Source organism: Balaenoptera borealis (assembly GCF_965194805.1).
Source record: "Balaenoptera borealis genome assembly, chromosome: 21".
In the NCBI taxonomy this organism is placed as follows: Eukaryota; Metazoa; Chordata; class Mammalia; order Artiodactyla; family Balaenopteridae; genus Balaenoptera; species Balaenoptera borealis.
The window spans coordinates 7,916,217-7,939,093 of NC_138880.1; the positions used below are offsets into that span (position 1 = coordinate 7,916,217).

The following is a 22,877-nucleotide window of genomic DNA, read 5'->3' on the forward strand; positions in this document are numbered from 1 at the left end:
ACCTCTCCCACTTGGGCTGTGGATTCTCAGGGGATGGGTTTGGGGGGGCGACTGGGAAGTTCAAAACTTAACACCCTGCAATTCTGTTTGTGTCAAACCTGTATCTGAGGGTGAGGCCTTTTCCTCTCTCTCCTCCCTTCCTCCCACTGCTGCCCATGAGGCCACAAAAATAACCAGGCAGGAGGTGTGAAAATATCACCCAGAGCCAGGAACATCCAGTGTCTCAAGGTCCAGCTCTGTGGCTGCCACCTTTCCTGGTGCCTGGGGAACGCAGGCCCCATTGCTGGTGCCTGGAAGAGATTAGGAGGAAGAGGGGGAGGAGGGCTAGGAAGAGAAGGAGGTGGAGAGATGGAAGGTAGAGGTGATTCTCAAAGAAGAGTTGCTGGGTGAATTAATTATGCAAATGAGCAGCCGGTGGGGAGTATTATCTCTATTAAAACAGCAACTTTGTTTCCTAGGAATGTAGCTCCGGAAAGTAACAAACTCCCCCCACAGTTAGTGAAAACAGCCCCATGTCTTAGGACTGTCACCCATTTATGGTGAGGAGAGCTGACATCCGAGGGTGAAAACTGGGCCCCTCCAGACTACAATGCCTGCCCTTCGTGTCACGATGGTAGTTGGTGACAGCCTTTTCCAATCAGGCCAACGGCATCCTTCCTGTTCTGCAAAGACCGATAATACATTTTCTGGGGGAAACTCAATCCTCTGAGGAGTTTTTAACCTGCATTCTCACACCTCCCATGTAAGCCAAGCACCTAGAGAGAAGTTTCTTTTGCTATATGGAGAGTTTGCTCTTGGAGATATGGAGTTTCTCCCTTTCTGCTGTCCCAACAAGGGGAGCCCTGTGGTCCTTAGGTAGGGAGGTCTAAAGACCCAGTTTAAGAAAGAGAAAAGCTTAAGTCCCCCTGCAGAGGGAGCAATTTCCAGCAATTTTAGCAGGCATTAAAAAAAACCCACACAAACCAACCAAAAAAGGTATCTGAAGGAAAAGAGGGGGATTTGAGAGGAAGGGAAGATGGGAAATAAAATAACCAAGAGCAAACAAAACAACAGAGAAAAAGAAAAAGTAAAGCAAGTTGCTACATTTCAGGTCTTTTAAAGCCTCCCTTGGGCCAGTTTGAACTCTGAGAAGTTGCATAAGGATGATTCCCCAGGAAGACCCTGAGCGGCTCTCAGGGCGACTTCTCCAGCCCATGCAGCCTCTCCCTGACTCCTGTGCGCAAGGATGCCAGCAGCCCAGGTCCCTTCCCCTGCGACACACACAGGCTCTTACTCTAGCACTGCCATTTGCTGCAGAAGAAGACTGAGGTTCCCTTGACTAGTGAAGGAATTTTGCCCAGAAACAAAGATATAGGGGCGACCCCCGCAAACCCCAAACCAACCCCCCCCGCAGAAACGTGATATGTTGAGGTTCTGTCAAATCCCGAGGTCATGATGCTGGAGGAGGCCGAGACCCACCCTGCGATTCTCTAAGGAGTTTGGGGACGGCTGCGGGCTGAGACAGCGAGCGCAGAGAGCGCAGCATCCCTCCCGCCCCCTTCCGCACTTGACCTCTGGGTCTAGGGACATTTCAGAAGCACACAGTTTGCGGAGCAGGAGCTGCCCCGAAGTCGCCTTCCTCACGGAGAAAGTAAAGCGAAACGACGCGAACTGCAACACAGCACCTCCCAAAGCTGCGCGGCGCCGACGCAGAGGAGCACGGCCAGGAGGGGGCGAGGCAGGCATTTTGCAGTGCGCCCATCGGGTGGCCCCGCGCGCCCTGGCTCGCCGCGCCCCGAGAGGTGGGCACCGGGCGTCCTGCAGCCGGAACCTGAGCGGCGCCAGCCTCAGGGTGGCGGCCCTAGCCCGGGGAGGACGCACAGGCCCCGGGGCCCCACGGCCCTCTCCTCCGGCCCTCGGACTCCCCGCGCAGTGGGGAGGTGCCCCGGCCCTCTCCCACCATCTCGATAAACGGCACGCCAACTCTGGCCTGCCCGAGGATGCAGAAATCGGTGTCAATCGTGCGAGCTCAAGAAAACGGGCACCGAGGGTGGCTTCCAGGTCCCGAGTAATCGCCGCGCCTTCTCCACAAAACCCAAACCCCGCTCAGAGGTCTCTGGGGGCGCAGACGACTGGGGTCCACAAACCAGAGCTGGCCTTGGGGAGTCCCCAAGCCTTGAGAAGCACCCTTCTCAACAGGTGCATCTACCCTTCAGCTTCAAGGTGTAAAAAAGGCACCGTCAGGGAGAGGAAATCCTCCCCACTTGGAGGGCGTAGCGCGGAAGGCGCGGTCGGGGCTGGCGACAGTCGCTCGCCTTTCCGCCACCTGGTGGCGCCAGAGGCACGTCGTCTTTGCTCGCCCGCAGGGCTCCGGGGCGGCGCTTGCCGAGTTTCTTGGTCTTGGGGCCTGGTTCCCTTCTCGGCCCCTCGGACCTCGAAGCTAGGCCCAGAGGAAAATCCACATTTACACACTCCCTCCACCCTGTCCCCAGGAAATGGCAAGGCCTTCGAAGTGAGGCTGGGAGCTAAATAACCAAGTTGGAAAAAAAGGGGCCGTTTTATGTTATTCGTAACGCGTTGGCAGAAGTTTTGTTTTCTTCTCCCTTGCTTTCTTGAGGAAAGGCATTAAACTCGTCCTTGAACGGAAATCTGAGCAGGAAACCATAAGGTGTTTTAAACAAGAACAAAAGAAGGGCATCTGCTTAGGCGTCTGGAAGTGGGTCAGTGGGGCAGGCAAGAGAGAAACACCACGGTGTGAATATAGCCAAGTACTCCATTTATTAACAAAATAAGTCTTACCAAGGGAGAGCTCTATTCATCCCAAACAGGCCGCAGCCCTTGCGCAGCTGCATAAGGCCAGGAGGGAGGGAGGGAGGGTGTTGGGTGAAGACCCCGGGGGCCGAGCCTTCAATCCCAGTAACTGAGGGAGCCCACGGCCAACTTTGGGGACTCGGGTCAGGCCTGGGAGGGGGCCACCGGGGTTGCTGTGATCCGTGTGCTCCCTAACTCCCTCAATGGTGCTAACAAGGCTGTGCTGCCAGCTGATACTACCACTGGTCTGCTTTGGAAGGATCTAGCAAGAATCACCGACCCAGCCCCCATCGCCAGGACAGGGACCACAGCCACAAGAGCCAGAGAAAAACAATGACTGTAAAAGCACTTTGCAAACTATAAAGAGCAAAGTTCCATACCAGTAGGGCCTTCTAGAACTTTTACTTCAATTAAGTGAGCCCTGCAGGCCCCTCACCATCAGGCAGTGTGACCACCCGGTGTCTGGGGCCTGTTAAGAGTCTGGGAGGAGAAAGGCTCTGTTGGAGGCGCCTCTCCGGCCACTGACTGGTGCTCAGAGCAAGATCGGGGAGCAAGGCTCTAATTTGGGGGGCCAGGGCGCAGACCAAGGAACCTAGGGAGAGTGGCAGGGCAGGGGTCACAGAGCAAAGTTCCAGGTCCATAAGAGGGCAAGACCTCTAGCTCCCAAGGCCGCTCCCTGCACCCCCAAATGCGTTACAAAAAATACCTCCTCTCTGTTACTTGTACAAAGGAAAAATACAGAACCTCAAATGGATGGAAACAAGAAGAAATGAAAGGGAAAGGAGGGGGCAAGAGAAGGAAGAAGTGTAGTTTGAACGGTTAAGAAGCATGCAAGAAACTCCCCAGAAAGGGAAAACAAAAAGAACCCCCAACTCCCCCTCCTCCCCATAAAACCAAACCAATCAAAAAAAAAAAAAAGCGCAAAAGGGAAAAAAAACTCGAAAACTTACATCTAAGTAAAAGAAAAAACGGAAAAGAAAGAAAGAGGGGCCGGGGACATGTAGTTACCTGTGTGATTAATATTATTATTTGGGGGGAACAGACTCTTTGCATACCATTGACTCGTGTGGGCCGTTAATGCACTTATATTCCCAGCTTTTAAGCTAACATTACAGTAAATAAATACACAGTCCGGTGGGCGGGAGGTTTGGGCGGGGGTCCGGCAGGGACAAGCAGTGGTGGAGGAGGCAGCGGAGGCGGGTGGGGAAGGGAGGCAGCGGCGGGGAGGAGAGGAGGCTGGGGAGAAAGCAGGGCTGTAGTTACTGGTATCCGAGCGCGGAAGCTGAGGCCAGTCTCTGTCCGTACAGCGCGTATGGTGAGTAGTAGGGTCCGGCTGTGGGGAGGGACGGCACGGCCAGGCCCCCGGCTGTGGATAAGTGGCTCTTGCCGTAAGGGTGGTACCGGCTTAGGCCCAAAGTGTGTGGACTCCGCAAGGACAGCGACCCGGGGCTGCCGGGGGCGGTCGGCGGGGGGAGGTGCAGATGGCAGGAGGCGGCGGCCGCAGCGGCCGCGGCGGCGCTGCCCAGGCCCGAGGCCCCCGGATAGGCGGCCAGAAGTTTCTCGGCGCCGGGCAGGGCCGTGTGAGTCCGTAGGTGGCTGAGCAGCTCCTCCGAGGTGGCGAAGCGCTTGTCGCACGGCCCGCTGGCCGCCACCCAGTTGCAGCTGTGCGGCAGCGGTTCGTTCTGCAGCATGAAGCCGTAGGTGTAGAGCGGGTGGCCGGGGAGCGCGGCCTGGGCGGCGCTGGACGAGAGCGCGGCGGGCTGCAGCGGGTGCCCGGGGTACACCAGCGGGTAGCCCCCCGCCTTCAGGCCGGGCGCAGCTGGGTCGTGCGCGCTGCAGGTGGAGCAGCTGGAGCCGCCGAGGTGCGAGGCGCCGTGGTAACCTCCCAGGCAGTAGGGGTCGCGGCATAATCCCTGCAGGAAGGACGGCGGGGAGGCCCCGGTGAGCGGGCTGGAGCTGGGGGGCTTGCCCGGGGGCAGGCCCAGGCCCCCCGACAACTGGCCTCCCACGAGGCCAGACTTGCTCGGATCCAGGCCAGGCACGAACTGAGACGGGTAGCCGGCGTAGGCGCCCACGATGGAGCCGTGATAGCCGATGCTGGAGGGTGGCAGCGGGAACACCGAGTGGCCCGGCTTGTAGGGCGACACCGGCGCCACGTGGCCGGCCCCCACCAGCGCGGAGGGCGGCTCCGACTTGCGCCCGGAGGCCCCGGCCTCGGTGCCGCCTCCATGCGCGCCCGGCTCCCCACCGCTGCCTCGGCTCACGGCCGCGGGCTCCGGGCTGGGCTTGGGCTCCTGGTCCTTCTTGTCCAGCTCTCCGCCGGCGCCCCCGCCGCCGGTCTTGCAGTCAGAGTGGTGCGGGGAACCGCCGCGGGAGCCGCCGGGAGAGGACGAGGACGACGACGCGGAGACCGGCGCTCCATGCGGGGGAAAGGGCGTGCAGGCGGCGCTGGGGACCCTGAAGCCCGCCTTGTCTCCCGGGGACAAGGAGGAGGAGGAGGTGGAGGACACGGAAGAGGAGCCGCTGTCTTTGCGGGAATCGCCGCCTCCGGAGCCCTTGGAGTAGGGCTTGAAGCTGGACTTGTCCTCGGCCGGGGAGTCCCCCAGCTGCTTGAGCGCCGCAGACGCGGAGGCGGCGCCCGAGGCCGAGCGGCCAGGGTCCTTCTCCGCTCCCAGCCCGTTGGCCGCCGCTACCGAGTTGAGCTTGGACGAGGGCGGCGGATCCGGCTTGCCGATCTGTGAGCAAGTCTGGGCCAGCAACGCCAAAGGACTCTTCTTGGCGTCCAGCTGTGGGAGACAGTGGTAAGGGAAGGGAGACGGGAGTGAGACCAGATACCCACGGAGCGAGCGAGCGGGGCGCCAGGGGAGCGGGGTGGGCGCGGGGAGCACGCAAGGCGGCGCGACGGGGCGGGAGGGCCTCGGGGAGAGGGTCTGCGAGGGCCTGGCGGGCGGGCGGGCGGGCGGGCGGGGCAGCTGGACGGAACTGCGCTCACACTGCCCGTCGGTGGGATCCCTCGCTCCTCCGGATCCCGGAGTGCGCCGTAGGCCCCGGGGAATGGGCAGTGGAAGCAGTCCACCAAAGGCCACCACGGGAGAAGGTGACCTTTCTGGATTCGGGGCTGGGGGAGGGGCTGTGACTCGATTCCTGCCTTCTCATCTCCCCCGCCTCTAGGCCCGGGTTAAAACTTATTCCTTCAGTTTGGAGAACTTCGCTTGGGACGGGTTTCTGGCGGTGGCGCCGCGGGGTAGGAGACGGGAGAAGCGCGTTCTGAAGCCAGGGCTGTCGTTGGCGCTCTCTTCGTAGCCCCTCCCTCCCGGGGAGGGCACCCAGGCAAGTGGGAGGAAGAAAGACCTGGGGTCGGGAGTGCCTGGGCGTAGTACACCCTAACCGGATGGGACAGGGGCGGCGTGGGACGGGGGCGATCGGGCTTCAGAGAGAACAAACCCGGGTGGAGGAGTGGGGGGTGGGGCGGGGGGAAAAGGCCCAGGAGGGATCATCTCTGGCCTGGAGACTGGGTGCCCAGGAGAAGTAAAGGACCCAGGGGAGACTCCAAGAGCAAACCCAATCTGAGAGAAAACACGTAGCTCCGAAGGGAGAGTGCGGAAGGGGAACCATTCCCGGAGAACCGGGTGGGCTCTAACCCCTCTGTTCTCCGTCCCTCCTCACTCCGTCCGCCAGTGTGGCCGGATCTGAGCGTCGCACCGAGCCCCGGGGCGCAGGGAGCAGGGCCGTGGGCCCGGCAGTCGTGGGCGGAATGGGGCCGGCGCAGGGCGGGCAGCGACCAGGGGACTGACCTCAATGGGGCTGACGGGAGTGGAGGACAGCGGCTGCAGGTACTCCGGGTGCAGGAGGTGGCCGGTGTGAGCGCTCAGCATCTTCAGGACCCTGATAGGGAGCCGGTTCGCCTGGCGCAGGGGGTCCGCCGGGGGCAAGAGGGACACCGCCGCCGGCACTGCCGGCCTCTTCCCGCCGCCGCCGCCGCTGCCGCTGCTTTCGGGTGTCCTTGAGTTAGATCCAGCGGGCGAATCGCTCATTTGGAGGAGGCAGCGCCACTGGGGGGGCGGGGAGGGAGGGGGAGCACCGGGAGGCGAGCTCCCGGGGCGGGTGGGCTCGCTCCGCAGCGCCGAGCGCGGTGCAGCAGTCGCTGCGCCTCCACCCCTCCTCCAACGACGACGACGCCACCGCCGTCGCCACCGCCGCTAGCCCCGGCGAGCAACACAAAAACCTTCGCCTTTCGCGAGCCGCACGTCAAATAGCCGCGATCGGCAGCTACACTTCAAAGGGATCGCCGCGCCCGCCCAATCGCAGCTCTCGCCGGGACCCCGGGGCGGGGAGAGCGGCGGGCGGAGGCCGGCGCCGCCGGTGGGAGGGGAGAGCCTTAAAGGGGCCTCGCCCACGAACCCGCCGCCTCGGCCTTTACCACCCGCCGCATTCCTCTCCTCCCCCCAGCTGGGCTGCCTCTGCCCCGGGGGTCCCAGAGAGGACGGGACTTCTCCGGGACCCTGGGCTCTGCTCCCTATCCTCCGTTGGCTTTCCTGTCGCTCTGCCCTCTCTCCTTTCGCACCGCCGGGGAGTGGTGCTGGCGGGGGCAGTCACCCGCAGGCCGTGTGTGTCTGGGGTGGGGCGGGGTGGGCTGGGGGTGGGGTAGGAGCTCCTGGCGCCGGCTCCGGTACTGCCAAGTCCAAGCCTTTCCGGGAGGCAGCCTAGGGGCGGGCCGCGCCTCCAGAGCCCCAGCTCTGCTCTGGTCCTGCTCGGGCTCTGCTCAGGCTCAGTCCCGGCTCTGCTCGGGTCCAGCTCTCTTCCCCTAATTGGCTTCTCCCGGGTGTCCTCACTTGGAAGCGCCCGAGCCTCGGAGGCAGCCACGGTTCTCGGGACGCGGCGTAAATCGCTCCAACAACTTTGAGCCAGTCCGGTCCAAAGCCTGCAAGTTTGGTGTCCCTTCCGGAGTGAGATGGTCGCAATAAGCCGCGGTTCCCTAGGCGGTGCGCCCCTCCCGGATGCGCCGGGCGCGAGGTGCCTACGCTCTGATTTATAGGTTAGATGTTTGGTATGTTTCAGGTTTCTTACGGCGTTCTGCTTAGAGGCGTAAAATTCTCTCACTGCACCCGGCCTAGCTGCTATTGGGGGTGGGATGGAGACCATGGAGACGTCAGCATCCCAGAGGAGGGAGGAATCTCTCTAAGTGCTGCACGTCGATGCAAACTCCAGAGATGCGTCTACCCTACCCCCATCCTTTTCTTCTCGCGGGGGAAAATGCACTAGGTTTTCCCAGGGGAATTTCGGAATTTAAAACTTTTTATTAAAAATAACAGTATCTTCCTTCACCCTATCCCCTCTCTCCCGTGCCTTTTGGATGGAGTATGCATTGCCAGCTTCGCACCGGGCAGAGGTTTCACATAGTCCTTGTCCGGACATTAAAGTTCCTGGTCCGCCGATCAGAAGGTGAAGCTGGCCCTTTGTGCACCGGCCTCTAGGGAGACCACTTCTCCTTGCTCTCGGCGGCCAGCGGAGGCGCGCTGGTGTCACTGCCTCGCTTCGAGTACCGCTTTCCCAGCCTGAATCCATCACTCGGATTGTCAGGCCTGTCACTCGGGGCGTATTGCTCTAGGACTCTGCTGCTCGTTGATCAACGCCTTGAGATCACATGAGTTCCCAAGATGGGGATAGATGATTTCAAAGGGGTTCTTCCAATGGAAAGAAACAAGTATCACAGAAATAACAAATGGCAATCTTTATCATGCTCAGTAAAGAAGGCAGCAGGCACCACTCCCAGGCCACATCAATTATACACTAAACTGAATGTACTTCCTGGATCCATCTGGTTTTTGGACAGTATGCATAGACCTCTGAAAAATTACACAAGCTTTCCCTGCCCCAGTTTTAATCCTGGTAAAATTAGGTTTCCACGAATGCCAAGGGATGCTCTGACTGGGTGATGTATTCCATACTGCAGCAAGAGGGTTACAAGAAGGAGGGGGGACCTCACTTATTTTATTGTGGTGGTCCCTACCCCCAGCCCACCCCTCCTTCTCATGCCAGCCTCTGAGCACTCTGACGTCCTTGCTACTGCCAACACCAAGTTTAAACATCCACTGCAGGGCTGCTTCAGCCTATGAGCCCATTTGGCCTTTGGGAGATTGCTCTGCAGAGAGAGAGCAGAACCTTCCAGAATGGAAGAAGGTGGGCCTTTGTAGGCAATCTTGGAGGAGGAGGAGGAGGAGCTGGGAAGGGGGGAGCCCTAGGAGACAGGAAAAGATGAAAGACCCCTTCTTGATTATCGTAACCAGCCCAGCTGTGAGCGCCAGCCAAGAACTCCTGCTAGGACCCCAGCAGATGTGTGTTAGGGATGATTAATGGGGAATCAGTTGGGAGCAAAGGGGAGGGGAGAGAGACAAAGGCATTTAGGAATTTGGAAGAAATCTAGAGGGGTAGGAGGCAGCAGAAAGAGAGGGGAGAACGGAGGGTGATAAAATATTTACTCTCTATTTGGGGAGGAAAGAAGAAGAAGGTAAAGAATGAATGAAAGGAAGGGAGAGCGGAGGAGGTGAGGACAGGGTGACCAGGCTCGGGATGGAGGGTGGAGAGTTTGCCCAGGTAATCATATATTGTCCTTAAGAAACCCCATTCCCTAAGCTCACAGCTAATCACTAGGAACGGGGTGGGGGGGGGGTGCCAGACAGCACTTAGGTGGAGACCAGGCCTACTTCCCCACTCCTGGAAAGTGCTAGCAAAGGAATAGGGCCATGCTTCCCTTTGGGGTGCTGATGAGGAAAGCAGGAACCCTTTGGCTGGATCCATCCAATCGCCTTAGGAGGGAAAATGGAAGACCATACTCAGCCAGGCCAGAGGCCTAATTAAAAGGGAAATGTTAACCTCTACAGAGTCCTAAATGGGGCCCTAGTGGCCTAAAGCAAGGGCCGTTTTCAAAGGAATGTCTTGTCACCTGGGAGAGAATAAGGCTGAAGAAGTTTTCAGTTGGGTCGTGTTTATTGAGGTTGATGGGGTGTGGTTGAAAATGCCACACAAGACGGTGTTGTACAGGGCCCAAGTCCTTCCTCTGCAGAAAAGCCGCAGTCCTGTGGCTAAAGGACCCTTCCCAGATTGCCCTGTGAGGGAGGGCACCATGACAGTGGGGCTGCTTGAGAATGCCCCCAGACAACGAGGTGAAGAATTACAGTTCTGTCAGGCTCTTGATAAGTTTCAGGTACCTTCATCATTCCCATTTCTAGCGTGGAGAGGTTAGTCACTTACCCAAAGGCCCGTGACCAGTGGGTGACAGAATGGTCCCTTGGAGTCAGGTCTCTGGGAACCAGACCTCTGAGCCACATTGCCGCGGTGGTCCCGGGCAAGGAAACCTCCCTAAGCTTTGGAAACCTCAGGTATAAAACCTAAGAGTGGCCACCTCCGAGTTGGGAGGCCCAAAACAGACAATGCATGTCACATATCTAGTGCTTGGCACAAAGAAAGTCCCAGGTCAATGACGGCTGTGACCAACAGCATCGTTGGCTTCTGTGGGGCGATTGCTCTGGAGAACAGTCACTGCACATCTGGATCCAGAGGCTCCCAGCGCTGGGAACCCACTCGCGAACACCCAAGTCAGCCCAGCATCCTACCCAAATGAGGGTACCCCTCCCCCAGCCTCCAGTCAAAGGAGTCTTTAAAAAAATAAATGCTTCTCAGAAGCCATCAAGAAAATCCTTTAGGAAATTCTGAATATTTATAGATTTTTTTTCATGATTTCAATTTACATAAAACTCACCACCCAGGAAAAAAACGCCTGAGTCAGGTTGGGAGGAGAGGTGGGAGGTGTGTTGTGTGGGGTTAATGTGGAGTTTTCCATCCTCGCCAAGGCGGAATTGCCTGAATTATGGCCTCTCTCTTCATGACACTCAAGCCCTAATGGCAACAACAAGAAATATCTCACTGGGTAACTATTTACATTTTTTTTTTTTTTTTTTTTTTTACAAGCTGTAAGAATTCTGAAATGTCTGCCTCATAGGGGACTTGGTTTTCCTCCCTGGCGCTTAATATCTTTCAGCGGCTGGCAATTACTGCCTTGGCCAGGAGCCCTGATTCAGCACTGCCTCTGTCTGCCCCATCCTCGGGCTTCAGACACAGCCCCGGGGAATGAGAGGACAAGAGGGGCCCAAGGAACAGTGGGAACAAACAGGCAAAGCAAGAAGGACCAGCCTTGCCAGAGAGCCCACTCTGGTAGCCCCCTCTTCTGTGTTCTCACAGCTCCGATTATGTTCTTACACTCATCACAGGGCATCTGCCGTTATTTATTCACTTGTCCATCCTCCTGCTGGACTGTGCATGCTGCTGTATTACCCTCATCCTCTTCGTGTTCTTATTGCCTAGAGGGATGTTTAACTATCTTCATCACAGCAGCCAACACGGACAGCCAAGCACTGTTGTAAGCGCTTTGCACAATTTCTCAATTTCTCTCATTTAATCCTCACAGAAGCCCTAGGAAGTAGGTCCTATTGTTACCCCATTTCACAGAGGAGGAAATGGAGGCACAGAGAGGTGAAGTACCCTGCCCCGAGTCCCAGCTGGTAAGAGATGGGGGTATGAATGCACGCAGTCTGAATGCCGTACGTGCCCAGTGAAAGTTTGTTGACGAACGAATAAGAATTTTACATACAGAGGGTTCTTTCTTTCTATCTCCCCTCACCATATTAGTAAAAAGACTCAAGGTGGATGAATTAGTATTTTTCAAAATGTCAACTATATGAGCCTGTTAAAGGATCTTTTCCCAAATACACGTTTGCGTTCATCATCCCGCAACAATTTTCTGAGTTATTTTGGGCAGGTGTTTTTATCCCTTTTGACAGATGAAGACCGGGGCTCCCAGAGCTTCTGGGGGAGTCTGAAGTCACACAGCAACCCTGGCAACGCAGCAAGAAGAGACCTCCCTCTCTCCCTGGTTCTCCTATCACAGCCCCATTGCCCCCATCGCCCTATAGATGGGGAGGTAACTCCCTTTGATAAAAGAGGGAGGAATTAACTACTTTTCCTCCCCCTTGAGTTTCCTTTGGAGAAGTGGTGGGAAGGAATGGACAAAGGAAATGTAGGCTGAAGCTTATCTCCCAGCCCTGTGTTTGATCCTGGTCCTTGAGCAGGGTGCTTTGAAGAAGTGGTTTCGTTTATCTCCTATCAGCCCAAGGGGAGATAGGCAGGGCTGGCAGGGAGGGGCGATGCGAGGAGGTGTGCTTTTGAAGTTCTCCTCCCTCAATTTGCCCCGCCCCAGACATCAACCTTAGCCCTGGGCAGTCACCCTTGACTACTTTGTTCCTTTGGGCCTTCAAGTTTCTTCTCTCTTTTAAGTTGCAAATACTGCTGGGAGGAATTATACTTTAGTAATCTGCCAACACCTCAGCTGTGATTAGCAGTGAGTATTTTACCCTGTAATAATAACACTGATGGAGCCTTATAGTGTGCCAGCCTGTCTGAGCTCTTTACCTGTAATAACTCACTCAGTTCTCACTACAAACTGATGAGGTAGGGACTATGCTTGTTTTTATAGGTGAGGCACTGAGACTCAGAGAGGTTAAGTAACTTGTCCAAGTTACACAGCTCAAAAGTGGTAGAACCGGGATTCGAATCCAAGTAGCTTTTTCTGAGCCAACCTACTGAGTGCAGGCCTGAGGGAGACGGAGGCCCACAGGAGGAGACACTGAAAACAAATGATTTCAGGGACTTCCCTGGTGGTCAGGTTAGGACTCCTTGCTCCCAATGCAGGGGGCATGGGTTCGTACCCTGGTCGGGGAGCTAAGATCTCACATGCCGCATGGCATGGCCAAAAAAAAGCAAATGACTTCAACTGTTTTCCAGAATGCTGGTCTTCGCAACCAGCATTTTTTTTGTGTGTCCAGGAATGAGAATATGGTAGAGAGGAAACTGAGGCAGAGAAGGAAGTAAGCGGAACGTTCATTTAATTAATTGAACTGGATTGAATGAATTCATTCAATCTCTGTTTGTTGGCCACTTGGTAGGTGCAGGCCCAAGGCGATCCCAGAGCATGTAAGGACCAGAGCGAGTCGGTCAGTCCAGGCCACCTTCCTGGCATGCATATTCCCAGCTCCTAAAAGGTGGGGCAGCCCTTTCCTTCGGGCATCTGTGGGCTTCTTTTGCAGATTAAAAGAACAAGTCAGCAGGCTCTAACTTAAATCCTGCCCATTACCCTGTAGTTTAGTTGCCCACTATTCTTTTTTTAAAAAAAATTGTTTTATTTATTATTTTTTAAATTGAGGTATAGTCGATTTACAATATTATATTAGTTTCAGGTGTACAATATAGTGACTCAATATTTTTATAGATTACACTCCATTCAAAGTTATTATAAAATATTGGGTATATTGCCTGTGCTGTGCAATATATCCTTGTAGCTAATGTATTTTATACATAGGAGTTTGTACCAGTTGCTCACTGTTCTTAAGAGAATTTGCTTCAAGTTCAATTCAGATTCTACCACATTTACTGAGCACCTCTGGGTGACAGGATGAATCATTCTAGGTGTGTTCCTGCACCATCTCTCATTTGGGTATAAGGGGAGTCCAAGAGCAGAGCGGAGGTCCTGAAAGGGAAGCAGGGACCAGGCTTCCCCAGATGTCCTGCCCCCATGCTCTGAGGATCCCCCACCTGGAACTATTGGACCCCCAGGAGATCTTGGTGGCAAACTGTGAATATCTCAGTTACACAGGGCAGGTACCTGCTTCTGACACCCACGCACCACCCCCCCTGCCCCGCCCCACTTCTGGCAGTGTATAAGCCTTTAAACTTGCCCAAAGCATGCCCTTTTCTAGGCTGGGCTCCTGACTAGGGGGATGTGCAGCTCCAAATTCATTTCAACAAATACGATTAGAGAAAAGAGGAAAGCTGCTCAGGCAGTGGCTCAATTACCACTGGTTGTATTTGATAAAACCAAATTCCAAGATGTCAGAACAATTTTGAGGAGTGTTTATTTCCGTGGCCCTCTGCCAGCCTCTGCTCGGAGAAGGAAACCCGAGAGGTGGGGTCCCAACCAAGCTGATGGCTGGAATTATCCAAGTATAGTGGTCCATTCAGAGTGGAGATTTGCATAATAAGCCCCCTTTAAAAGTGATTTAAATTATTATTAATTTTTTGGGAGAAATGCACTTATTTACTTCTGATGAAGTGCATTCCCATGGCGCCAAATTCCCAAACTATGAGACTGTACAGTGGAAGAAACCTCCCTCTAGCCATCCAGTTTCTCTCCCCAATGCATCAATGCTATGAGTTTATTGTCCATCCTTCCAGAGGTATTTTGTACATATATATTCTTTGTATATTTGTATTCTTGCAAATACATATATATTCTTTCTCCCTTTTATACACAAATGGCAACATACTACAAACTGTTCTGTACTTGTTTTTGTTTTTTAAGTTAATGTATTTTGGAGATTGCATCACGGGCTTCTGCATTTTATTTATTTATTTTTTCAGATTCACAGCATTGTTACATGGATGTGCCACAAGTTTATTTGACCTGTCTCCTGCTGGTGGACATTTAGATGGTTTCTAGTTTTTGCTCCTGCAGTGAATAACCATATATATGTATATGTGTATATCTATGTGCATATATATATAATTTATATCGTTCTCCGTGTGTGCTAGTAAAACTATAGGGTAAATTCCTAGGAGTAGAATTGCAGGGCCAAAACCTATATGCATTCAAAACAAGTCCCTTTTAACACAGTAGGTAGGATAGACTTGGAGTGAGTTCGAAGTTCAGCCAAGGGATTCGGGCAAGAAAACAAAGGCAGTACTTCTAGGAACTTCCAGTCACATTCATTTGGAGAAGTTTAAAGGCTCACTAAGAAGGGGTTCTGTTTCCATCTCTGGATTTAAGAAAATGTGCATGCTTTTCCTGCTTTCCTCCTCCTCCTCTTCCCACCTGCTCCCTCATTTAGTAGGAGGAGAAGGAGGAGAGGAATAATGAGGTCTGGCCTAAAAGAATCCACGATATTGATGAATACACATTTTAATATTGCAAACTTTCCAATCAGTGAACCGTAACAAGAACCCTGGATTGGCTGGACCTTTTTTGTTCACGCTCATAAAAAGGCAAAGTTTCGTGCCAAAGACAATGCATGAAATATTGTCGTGTCCATGGAGGTTTATATCCAGTCCTAACCATGAATTTCCAGCATGAGGCCTGTGAAGCATCGGAAGACATCAAATCATGCCATCAGTAATTATTGTTAGCAGAGTGCTACCCAAGGCGGGGGAAGTAGTCTTTATTTTGTTCTTCTTTTAATATTTGTACTTTTGAATAGGTATTACCTGCAAAATTCAAAGGGCATGGATATGTGATTTCTCAACAAGGGTTGAGATGATAAGAGTTTTCTGCTTTATCGACCATTCGCCAAGAAAAAAAAAAAATGCAGGCGTTTTGGCACCTGTAGCTTCTCGCTGCAAAGACACACAGCATGAGCCCTCCTCTTGTCTCCTCAAGTTCAGGCCAAGGCCTGGGCCTCCTTGGTCCACCGAGTCGAAGCTCACCTTTTGTTAGTGACCTTGACCCTATGACACTGGGAAGAGTCATGACCGGGCGGAGTTTTGATGGGCCGTGGACTCAGGATAAACGTACATTCCAGGCTGTCTAAAGTAGAATTCTTAACATCTTGAAGACCTTTCTCAGGTGTCCTGAGGCACCCCTTCCACATCACCCAAGGCCTGTTCTGATACATTCAACACAACCGCTTTCTGCCAGGCTCTCTTTGTTTTTCTCATTAATTTCCTTACATAAATGAATCAATGAACAAATGATAAAAACAACCATAACAATGAAAACAACCCAAACAATCCAACCAGAAAAGCTACGGCGGTTAAAAACGCTGAGGAGATGGTGTCTTTTTCCTTTTTATGTTTTTTTTAAAAAATAAATTTATTTATTTGTTTTTGGCTGCATTGCGTCTTCGTTGCTGCGAGCAGGCTTTTCTCTAGTTGCAGCGAGCAGGGGCTACTCTTCATTGCAGTGTGCAGGCTTTTTATTGCGGTGGCTTCTCTTGTTGCAGAGCATGGGCTCTAGGCGCACGGGCTTCAGTAGTTGTGGCACGAGGGCTCAGTAGTTGTGGCTCGCAGGCTCAGCAGTTGTGGCGCATGGGCTTAGTTGCTCCGCGGCATGTGGGATCTTCCCGGACCAGGGCTCGAACCCGTGTCCCCTGCATTGGCAGGCGGATTCTTAACCACTGCGCCACCAGGGAAGCCCCCTTATTATGTTTATTCCTGTTCCACATCAGGCGCCGGGTGAATTTTTCCCTACTGCAGTCAAAATGCATAATGACAATCTTATTTATGACAGGAGACGTGTTTTTGTTTTAAAACAACTGATGGAGATGCAAGATGGGAAACGACAAGAAAGTGCGATTTGGGGGTAGGGGTTGTGATGGGGGAGGGGGTAGGATGCTGGCAAAGGAGAACAGCATTTTCTTTATTAAAAGTTGGAATCCATCCTTTACTCGTGGAGCAAGGGAAGAAAAGCATCCAGGAAGAACGCTGGGGTAGGGACATGGCATAATGACAGTACTCTGTGGTCTGGACAAGGGGGCTTGGGTTGCCCTGAACTACTTCCAAGTGGGCTGTCTCAGAAGGGACCATGTGCACGAAGGTGCAGAGACAGTGTGAACAGAGGAGAAACGTGAACTCCATTCCCCATCCCACCTCTCCCTGGGTGACATCTCTGGTCAGCTCAGTAGGCATCTATGAGCCCCTAGAGGTCCGCCCTTGACATGATGCCTCCCAGTCCTGGTAGAGAATTAAAGCCAGACACCCTGGGAATCGCGGGAGAACAGGAAAGCTTGTACAGGTGGCTCATTCCCTGTGGGTTTAGGGAAGAGAAATAAAATGTTCTCACCTGTGTTTGAGGAGCAGGCCGTCTCCTCTGGCCAACCACTGGAAGTTGTAATCCTCTCCTTAGAGCTGTTCCTCCCTGAAAGTCTGGAGGGGAAATGACAGAAGATGAAGCCTTACCAGGAGAGGAGAAACGGAGAGCAAAAATCAAGAATGCTCCAGAAAGCAGGGGAATGGAAGAACTTGGACGAGAAAGAAGCTATTGTGTCCATGGTAAGAGTGAATTTTTAAAAAGTCTCTCATAGAAAAACAGATTTAGGGTTACCAGAGGGGGAAGGGGGTGGAAGAGGGATAAATTAGGAGTTTGGGATTAACAGATACACACTACTATATATAAAATAGATAAACAACAATGTCCTACCGTATAGCACAGGGGACTATATTCAATATCCTGTAATAAATTATAATGGAAAAGAAAAAAAAAGTCTCAGGAGGTGGTGACAGGACCCAGGGCTTGTGGGAAAGAATTAGGGTACTGCTGGAACATCATTTTAGGATTTTTTTGGGGGGAGGGGCAGGGTTGGGGGGGGTCCCAAGTGTGATGGAAAGGATTAACCAGAAGCAGCTAATTCCAGTGAAGGAATTTTTTTTTTTTTTTAAACTTTGGGTTTGTTTGTTTATTTATTTATTTATTTATTTATTTATTTATTTATTTATTTATGGCTGTGTTGGGTCTTCGTTTCTGTGCCGGGGCTTTCTCTAGTTGCGGCAAGCGGGGGCCGCTCTTCATCGCGGTGCGCGGGCCTCTCACCATCGCGGCCTCTCTTGTTGCGGAGCACAGGCTCCAGACGCACAGGCTCAGTAGTTGTGGCTCACGGGCCCAGCTGCTCTGCGGCATGTGGGATCTTCCCAGACCAGGGCTCGAACCCGTGTCCCCTGCATTGGCAGGCAGATTCTCAACCCCAGTGAAGGATTTTTGACTATTTCTCTCCTTGGTGTTCGGACCTGATTATGTTGATATGGGATCCATCAGACCATTGGATTAATTCAACCAGCCTGTCTTTTCCGAGATAGGCAGCCATACAGCCCTGGGTGACAAAGGCAACCAGCCCAGGTCTGCCAGGCTTTGCACCCAGGAGCCTGCCCACGCCCAGTGGCAGGGCTGGGCTCCTCCCCACCCTTCGGCTCAGACCTGGACAGGACGGGTAGTTAACGTACTCGGTCAGCTCCTTCCTCAGGGGCACAAATGCAGACCTTCTCAGAACACCCCGTGCCCCCCACAGCCACCTTGCAAGCAAAGCAGGACACTGGTTTCCTAAACCCCAGTATATTTTGCCAAATAAGAGTGTTAATACCCCTCCCTCCACCTCTCTGAATGAATTGGATTACTTAAAGCATCTTTTCGGAGACGTCAGCAGTTTAATAGAGGCAATGAGTCAGGGCTGCCCTGTGTTTTATTTTTCTGCCAGTATTTAGTTAATTAAAGATGCAAATTAAAACACCTTAATTTATGTAATATCAATACCAACGCCTGAAAACATTTGGCATAACTGCTCTGGCACGTCCTTTACATAAACTCTTCAGAGCAGTGCTAATAAAAATGAAAAAGGTTGTAAATCACATATAATTTATTCATCTTCTGTATGGTACGAAAGCATATGCCAAAATCAAGTTATTTATGAGCACGTCCTAACAATAGGCATTTTTGTTGGCTGCAAATGACAAAAAAAGTTTTTTCTGACGGATGTGTGTTTTAATTTGGAAATGTCTCAGGGCGCCTCTATTTTCTGGGCTCTGATCTCTAAAATTTATATTTTTGCACCCAGAAAAAATTAGATTCATATATTGAAAAACATATAGAGCCTAAAAACATGATGGCATCGGCTGAGAAAGTCACCTGCAACCATCTGTGTGTAGATAGATGTATACACCGTACGTCCTATGGAGTATAAATCTTCAGGTGAGAAAAAAGGGTGGTGATTTATATCTTGTTTCTTAAATATTCCATTATGAGGATTATCTCACAGGAGGCTCGGATACAGATGACGTTGGAAGGGATTTGGTGCGTGGCTGCTTTTTGGGAAGCCTTAGAGATGAACTGCGTGTATGTGAATGGAGAGCCAAACACCAATCTTCACCTTTCCCCTCCTTTGCTGATATATCTTTCTTGGTCTGGTGGATCAGAGCCTAGAGTACATTTTATTCCATCCTGGAGGAAGGACAGTGGGCTCCATTCAGGGGTACCGAGGGATGGCGTGCTCTCTCTGTGTCCCATGGCAAAGCTCCCTAATGCAATGATCTTTTTAAACTTGCTTCTTCACCACTCTACTCAAACAGGTCTCAGGGCATGTAGGAGAGTGGACAGAAGTTCTAGAAAAACCCTCTCCATCCTGAAAAATCCAAGCAAATTCATAAATACAATCCTCTAGCCAGCTTGTGGCTTCCCTACGTGGGAGGGAAGAACCCAGTACAATACTATGCCTTGCTTTATTCATTATCTTTCTGTTTTTCTTTATCTGTTAACCATTTTGAGCTACCAGTTAGCTAGACCTGCACCAAGGTGCCCAGAACTCACAGGAGCTCCACCAGATATTTTAAATTTTAAAGGAAATACATCTCTCAGATACCACACTAACTAGCCCAAGATGGTTAACAATTTCAACATTAAACTGAGTTACATTCAGTTTGATGATGTCAATCCTTGGGAACTTGGGTATTCATTGTCTTTTAACATGAGCATTACAAGCTTGGTGGAAGAGGTAGCATATCAGGGTTCCTCACTTGGGGAAATGATGCAGAAGTGGCAAGTGGCATCTTTTTGTGATCTTAACAGCCATGGGTCCTGAGCTGCCACTAGGGTTGTGGGGAGACTGCTACAAAACTTCAAATGAAATATCTTCTGAAGTCTCCCCTTCTGATATTAGAAACAATGATGAACCTTTTACACTGGTTCCAACTGGAGCTAATGGGATGCCCTCCCTTGCCTCAGACTCATTGTAATAGTGAGTGAGAAACTCACACTCTTTCAAATAGATGCTTTTTCTTGGGTGGGGGGGGTGGTTACCAAGCAGAGCCAGAGAATGTCCTAGAAAAGTTAACCACCCTCTCATATCCTCCCAAAGTCCCCTCTACCCCCTCCGACCCATAGTGTCTCGCTGGGTCATGGGAAAAAAGAGTCTGGTGTGGCAGACAACCTAACTCCAGAGGCCAGCTGAGCTCTACATCTTGTGAGGATACACGGCATCACAGTTCCTCAGCGGTAGGATTGGAGGGTGGGCTGTGAGCACTTCCTTGAGGTGTCAGCGCTGAGCCTATGTGTCCTTGTGTGTGATCGTGGACATTTTCTCTCTCCCTTTTTCTTGCTGCGTGTCATCCTTAAAAACTAACTTTTACCTTTATACTTATTTGAACCCCTCCTGCATCCTTAAAAGATTTGAGGTCCCTTACAATTCACAATGCAGATACAGTAAAACCTGAAGCCATTAGCAGAAAAGTAACAAGATCAGAGCCAAGGACAAAGGAGGAAGGGGGAGGAAGAAGCAGAGTAATTACACCAGAGGGGGAAAAACTTAGATTTAGGAAAGCTAATGCAACTGAGAGCAAAACCCAGCTCCCAGCTCCCTGGCAGCTTGGTGGGGGGGGGGCCAGCTATTGTAATAACTGTGGATTATCGCATCTCCAGGGCAGGTTGAAATACCTGCTGGGAGCTCACTGCCCTGTGAGCCTGGCCAGCTAGTGCATCTCTCGGAATCTCTGCTTCCTCATCTATAAAATGAGGATTAACTCGCCCATCATAGGGGTCTTTCGAGAATACAATTCAATGACGAGAACAGTAGCTCACTTAACGTGAACTGTGCAGTCTCTCTTCTAAGTGCTTTGCATGGACATATTTCATCAATTCTAAGATGCATTTTTTTTTCTCATTTTTAACATCTGACATTGATTTTTAAAAAAAGCATTTAGCACAGATTATTTTGCAGCATTTCTTCTTTCTTTGTTGGACCTGAAATAATGGCATAATGTAGATGATTAGATGAAATGTGTTATTAACGCATTCAATCCTCACAATAACTTTATGAGGTAGGGGCTGTTTTTGTCTCATTTTAAAGATGAGGAAACTGAGGCAATAGAACTTAAAAAAAAATTATTTATTTATTTGGCTGCACCGGGTCTTAGCTGCGGCACGTGGGATCTTCGTTGCAGCATTTGGGCTCTTAGTTGCAGTGTGCATGTGGGATCTAGTTCCCTGACCAGGGATTGAACCTGGGCCCCCTGCACTGGGAGCATGAAGGTTTAACCACTGGACCACTGGGGAAGTCCCAACAGAACCTTTAATGACTTTTCTAAGGGCCATGGATGGCAAACAGTGGAACTGGAAATGTGTCCTAGGCTGTTTGACTCTACCTCCACACCATACTGCCCTTCACTGAGTAGTTCAGCAACAATCATTTTGACAAAAATTTCACTGTTATGTACTGGAAATTTATTTGTCTGGTGCCTCTTATCGGCTGTGTTTTCCAAATGCTCTATTGTTACATTAAGTAATGCTGATATTAATATTATTATTATTATTTTTAAAAATAAATGTATTTATTTATTTTTGGCTGTGTTGGGTCTTCATTGCCGCACGCGGGCTTTCTCTAGTTGCGGTGAGCAGGGCTACTCTTCGTTGCGGTGCGCAGGCTTCTCATTGTGGTGGCTTCTCTTGTTGCAGAGCACGGGCTCTAGGTGCACGGGCTTCAGTAGTTGTGGCATGCGGGCTCAGTAGTTGTGGCTCGTGGGCTCAGTAGTTGTGGCTCACAGGCTCTAGAGAGCAGGTTCAGTAGTTGTGGCACACAGGCTTAGTTGCTCCACGGCATGTGGGATCTTCCCGGACCAGGGCTTGAACCCGTGTCCCCTGCATTGGCAGGTGGATTCTTAACCAGTGCACCACCGGGGCAGCCCTGATATTAATATTATTATTACACATGTATTTGCACAAATGTTCCTCAACACCTGTTTACTGTCATTTGACTTTGCTTGTGAAATATATAAAGATAAATTATGTAGACAAATTTATCCATCATTTCCATTATGACTCCTGGGCCCTGATTTTTATGCTTTAGAAGGTCTCCACTCTGAAATTACAGAATGAAATGATTCATCCGTGAAAAAAATATTTCACTGTTAATAGAATTACTGTATGATCCAGCAATTCCACTCTTGGGTGTATATCTGAAGAAAATGAAAACACTAATTCGAAAATATACATGCACCCCAATGTTCCTAGAAGCCCTATTCACAATAGCTAAGATATGGAAGCAACCTAAGTGTCCACCTACAGATGAAAGGATGAAGGAGATGTGGTATATACATACAATGGACTGTTACTCAGCCATAAAAAAGAATGAAATCTTTCCATTTGTAACAATGTGGTTGGACTTAGAGGGTATTAGCCTTAGTGAAATAAGTCAGACAGAGAAAGACAAATACTGTATGTATCATGTATATATGAAATCTAAAAAATAAAACAAATGAATGTATGTAACAAAGCAGAAACAGACTCACCTATACAGCGAACAAACTAATGGTTACCAGTGGGGAGAGGGAAGTGGGGAGGGGCAAGCGAGGGGCAGGGGATTAAGAGGTACAAACTCCTATGTTTTTATACATTAATATATATGTATTTATACATTAATAAGCTACAAGGATATATTGTACAGCACAGGGAATATAGCTTATATTTTATAATAACTTTAAATGGAGTATAATCTGTAAAAATATTGAATCACTATGTTGTACACCTGAAACTAATATAATATTGTAAATCAACTATAATTAAAAAAATTTCACTGTTGGATACTGGGAATATAAGATGAAAAGACATGTACTTGCCCATGAACTCCAGTGAGGGGACCAACATGTAAACAGATCATTATATTTCAGGACACTAAGTGCAATCAGTGGAACGATATCCAAGGCGTAGAGGCAGAGAAGGGAGGGATGATTAGTTGCTCAAAAGCCTCTGCCCTAGGGCTTGGCTCTGTAGTAGAAACTGCCCCTCCAGCAGGTCAGGAGAGACATGCGTGTTCTTGGCTCTGAGAGGAGTCTGTGGGGTGGACCTTCAAATGATAGGTGACACGTTCCAACAGCAGAGAACCAAATGCACAGGCGCTCCACCCGTGGCCATTTCGTACGTGGATGCTGGCTGAGCCCTGCGGGCAGCAGATCTTAAGCGAGCAGCATCATGCTCTCAGGCGAGGCTTGGAAGTGGCCTTGGGGGCAGAGAC

At 51.2% G+C, this 22,877-nt stretch overlaps 1 protein-coding gene across 1 annotated transcript; it reads right to left on the bottom strand.

The window, feature by feature from the left end:
* Nucleotides 1-2,734: 2,734 nt before the first annotated feature.
* ZNF703 (zinc finger protein 703) lies at nt 2,735-7,368 on the bottom strand. The gene is made up of 2 exons (XM_082374773.1): nt 6,585-7,368; nt 2,735-5,576 (listed from the first exon to the last, which is right to left on the bottom strand). The coding sequence occupies exons 1-2, from the start codon at nt 6,822-6,824 to the stop codon at nt 4,050-4,052; spliced, it is 1,767 nt and encodes a 588-aa protein (XP_082230899.1). The 5' UTR covers nt 6,825-7,368; the 3' UTR covers nt 2,735-4,049.
* Between the last annotated feature and the right edge of the window lie 15,509 nt (nt 7,369-22,877).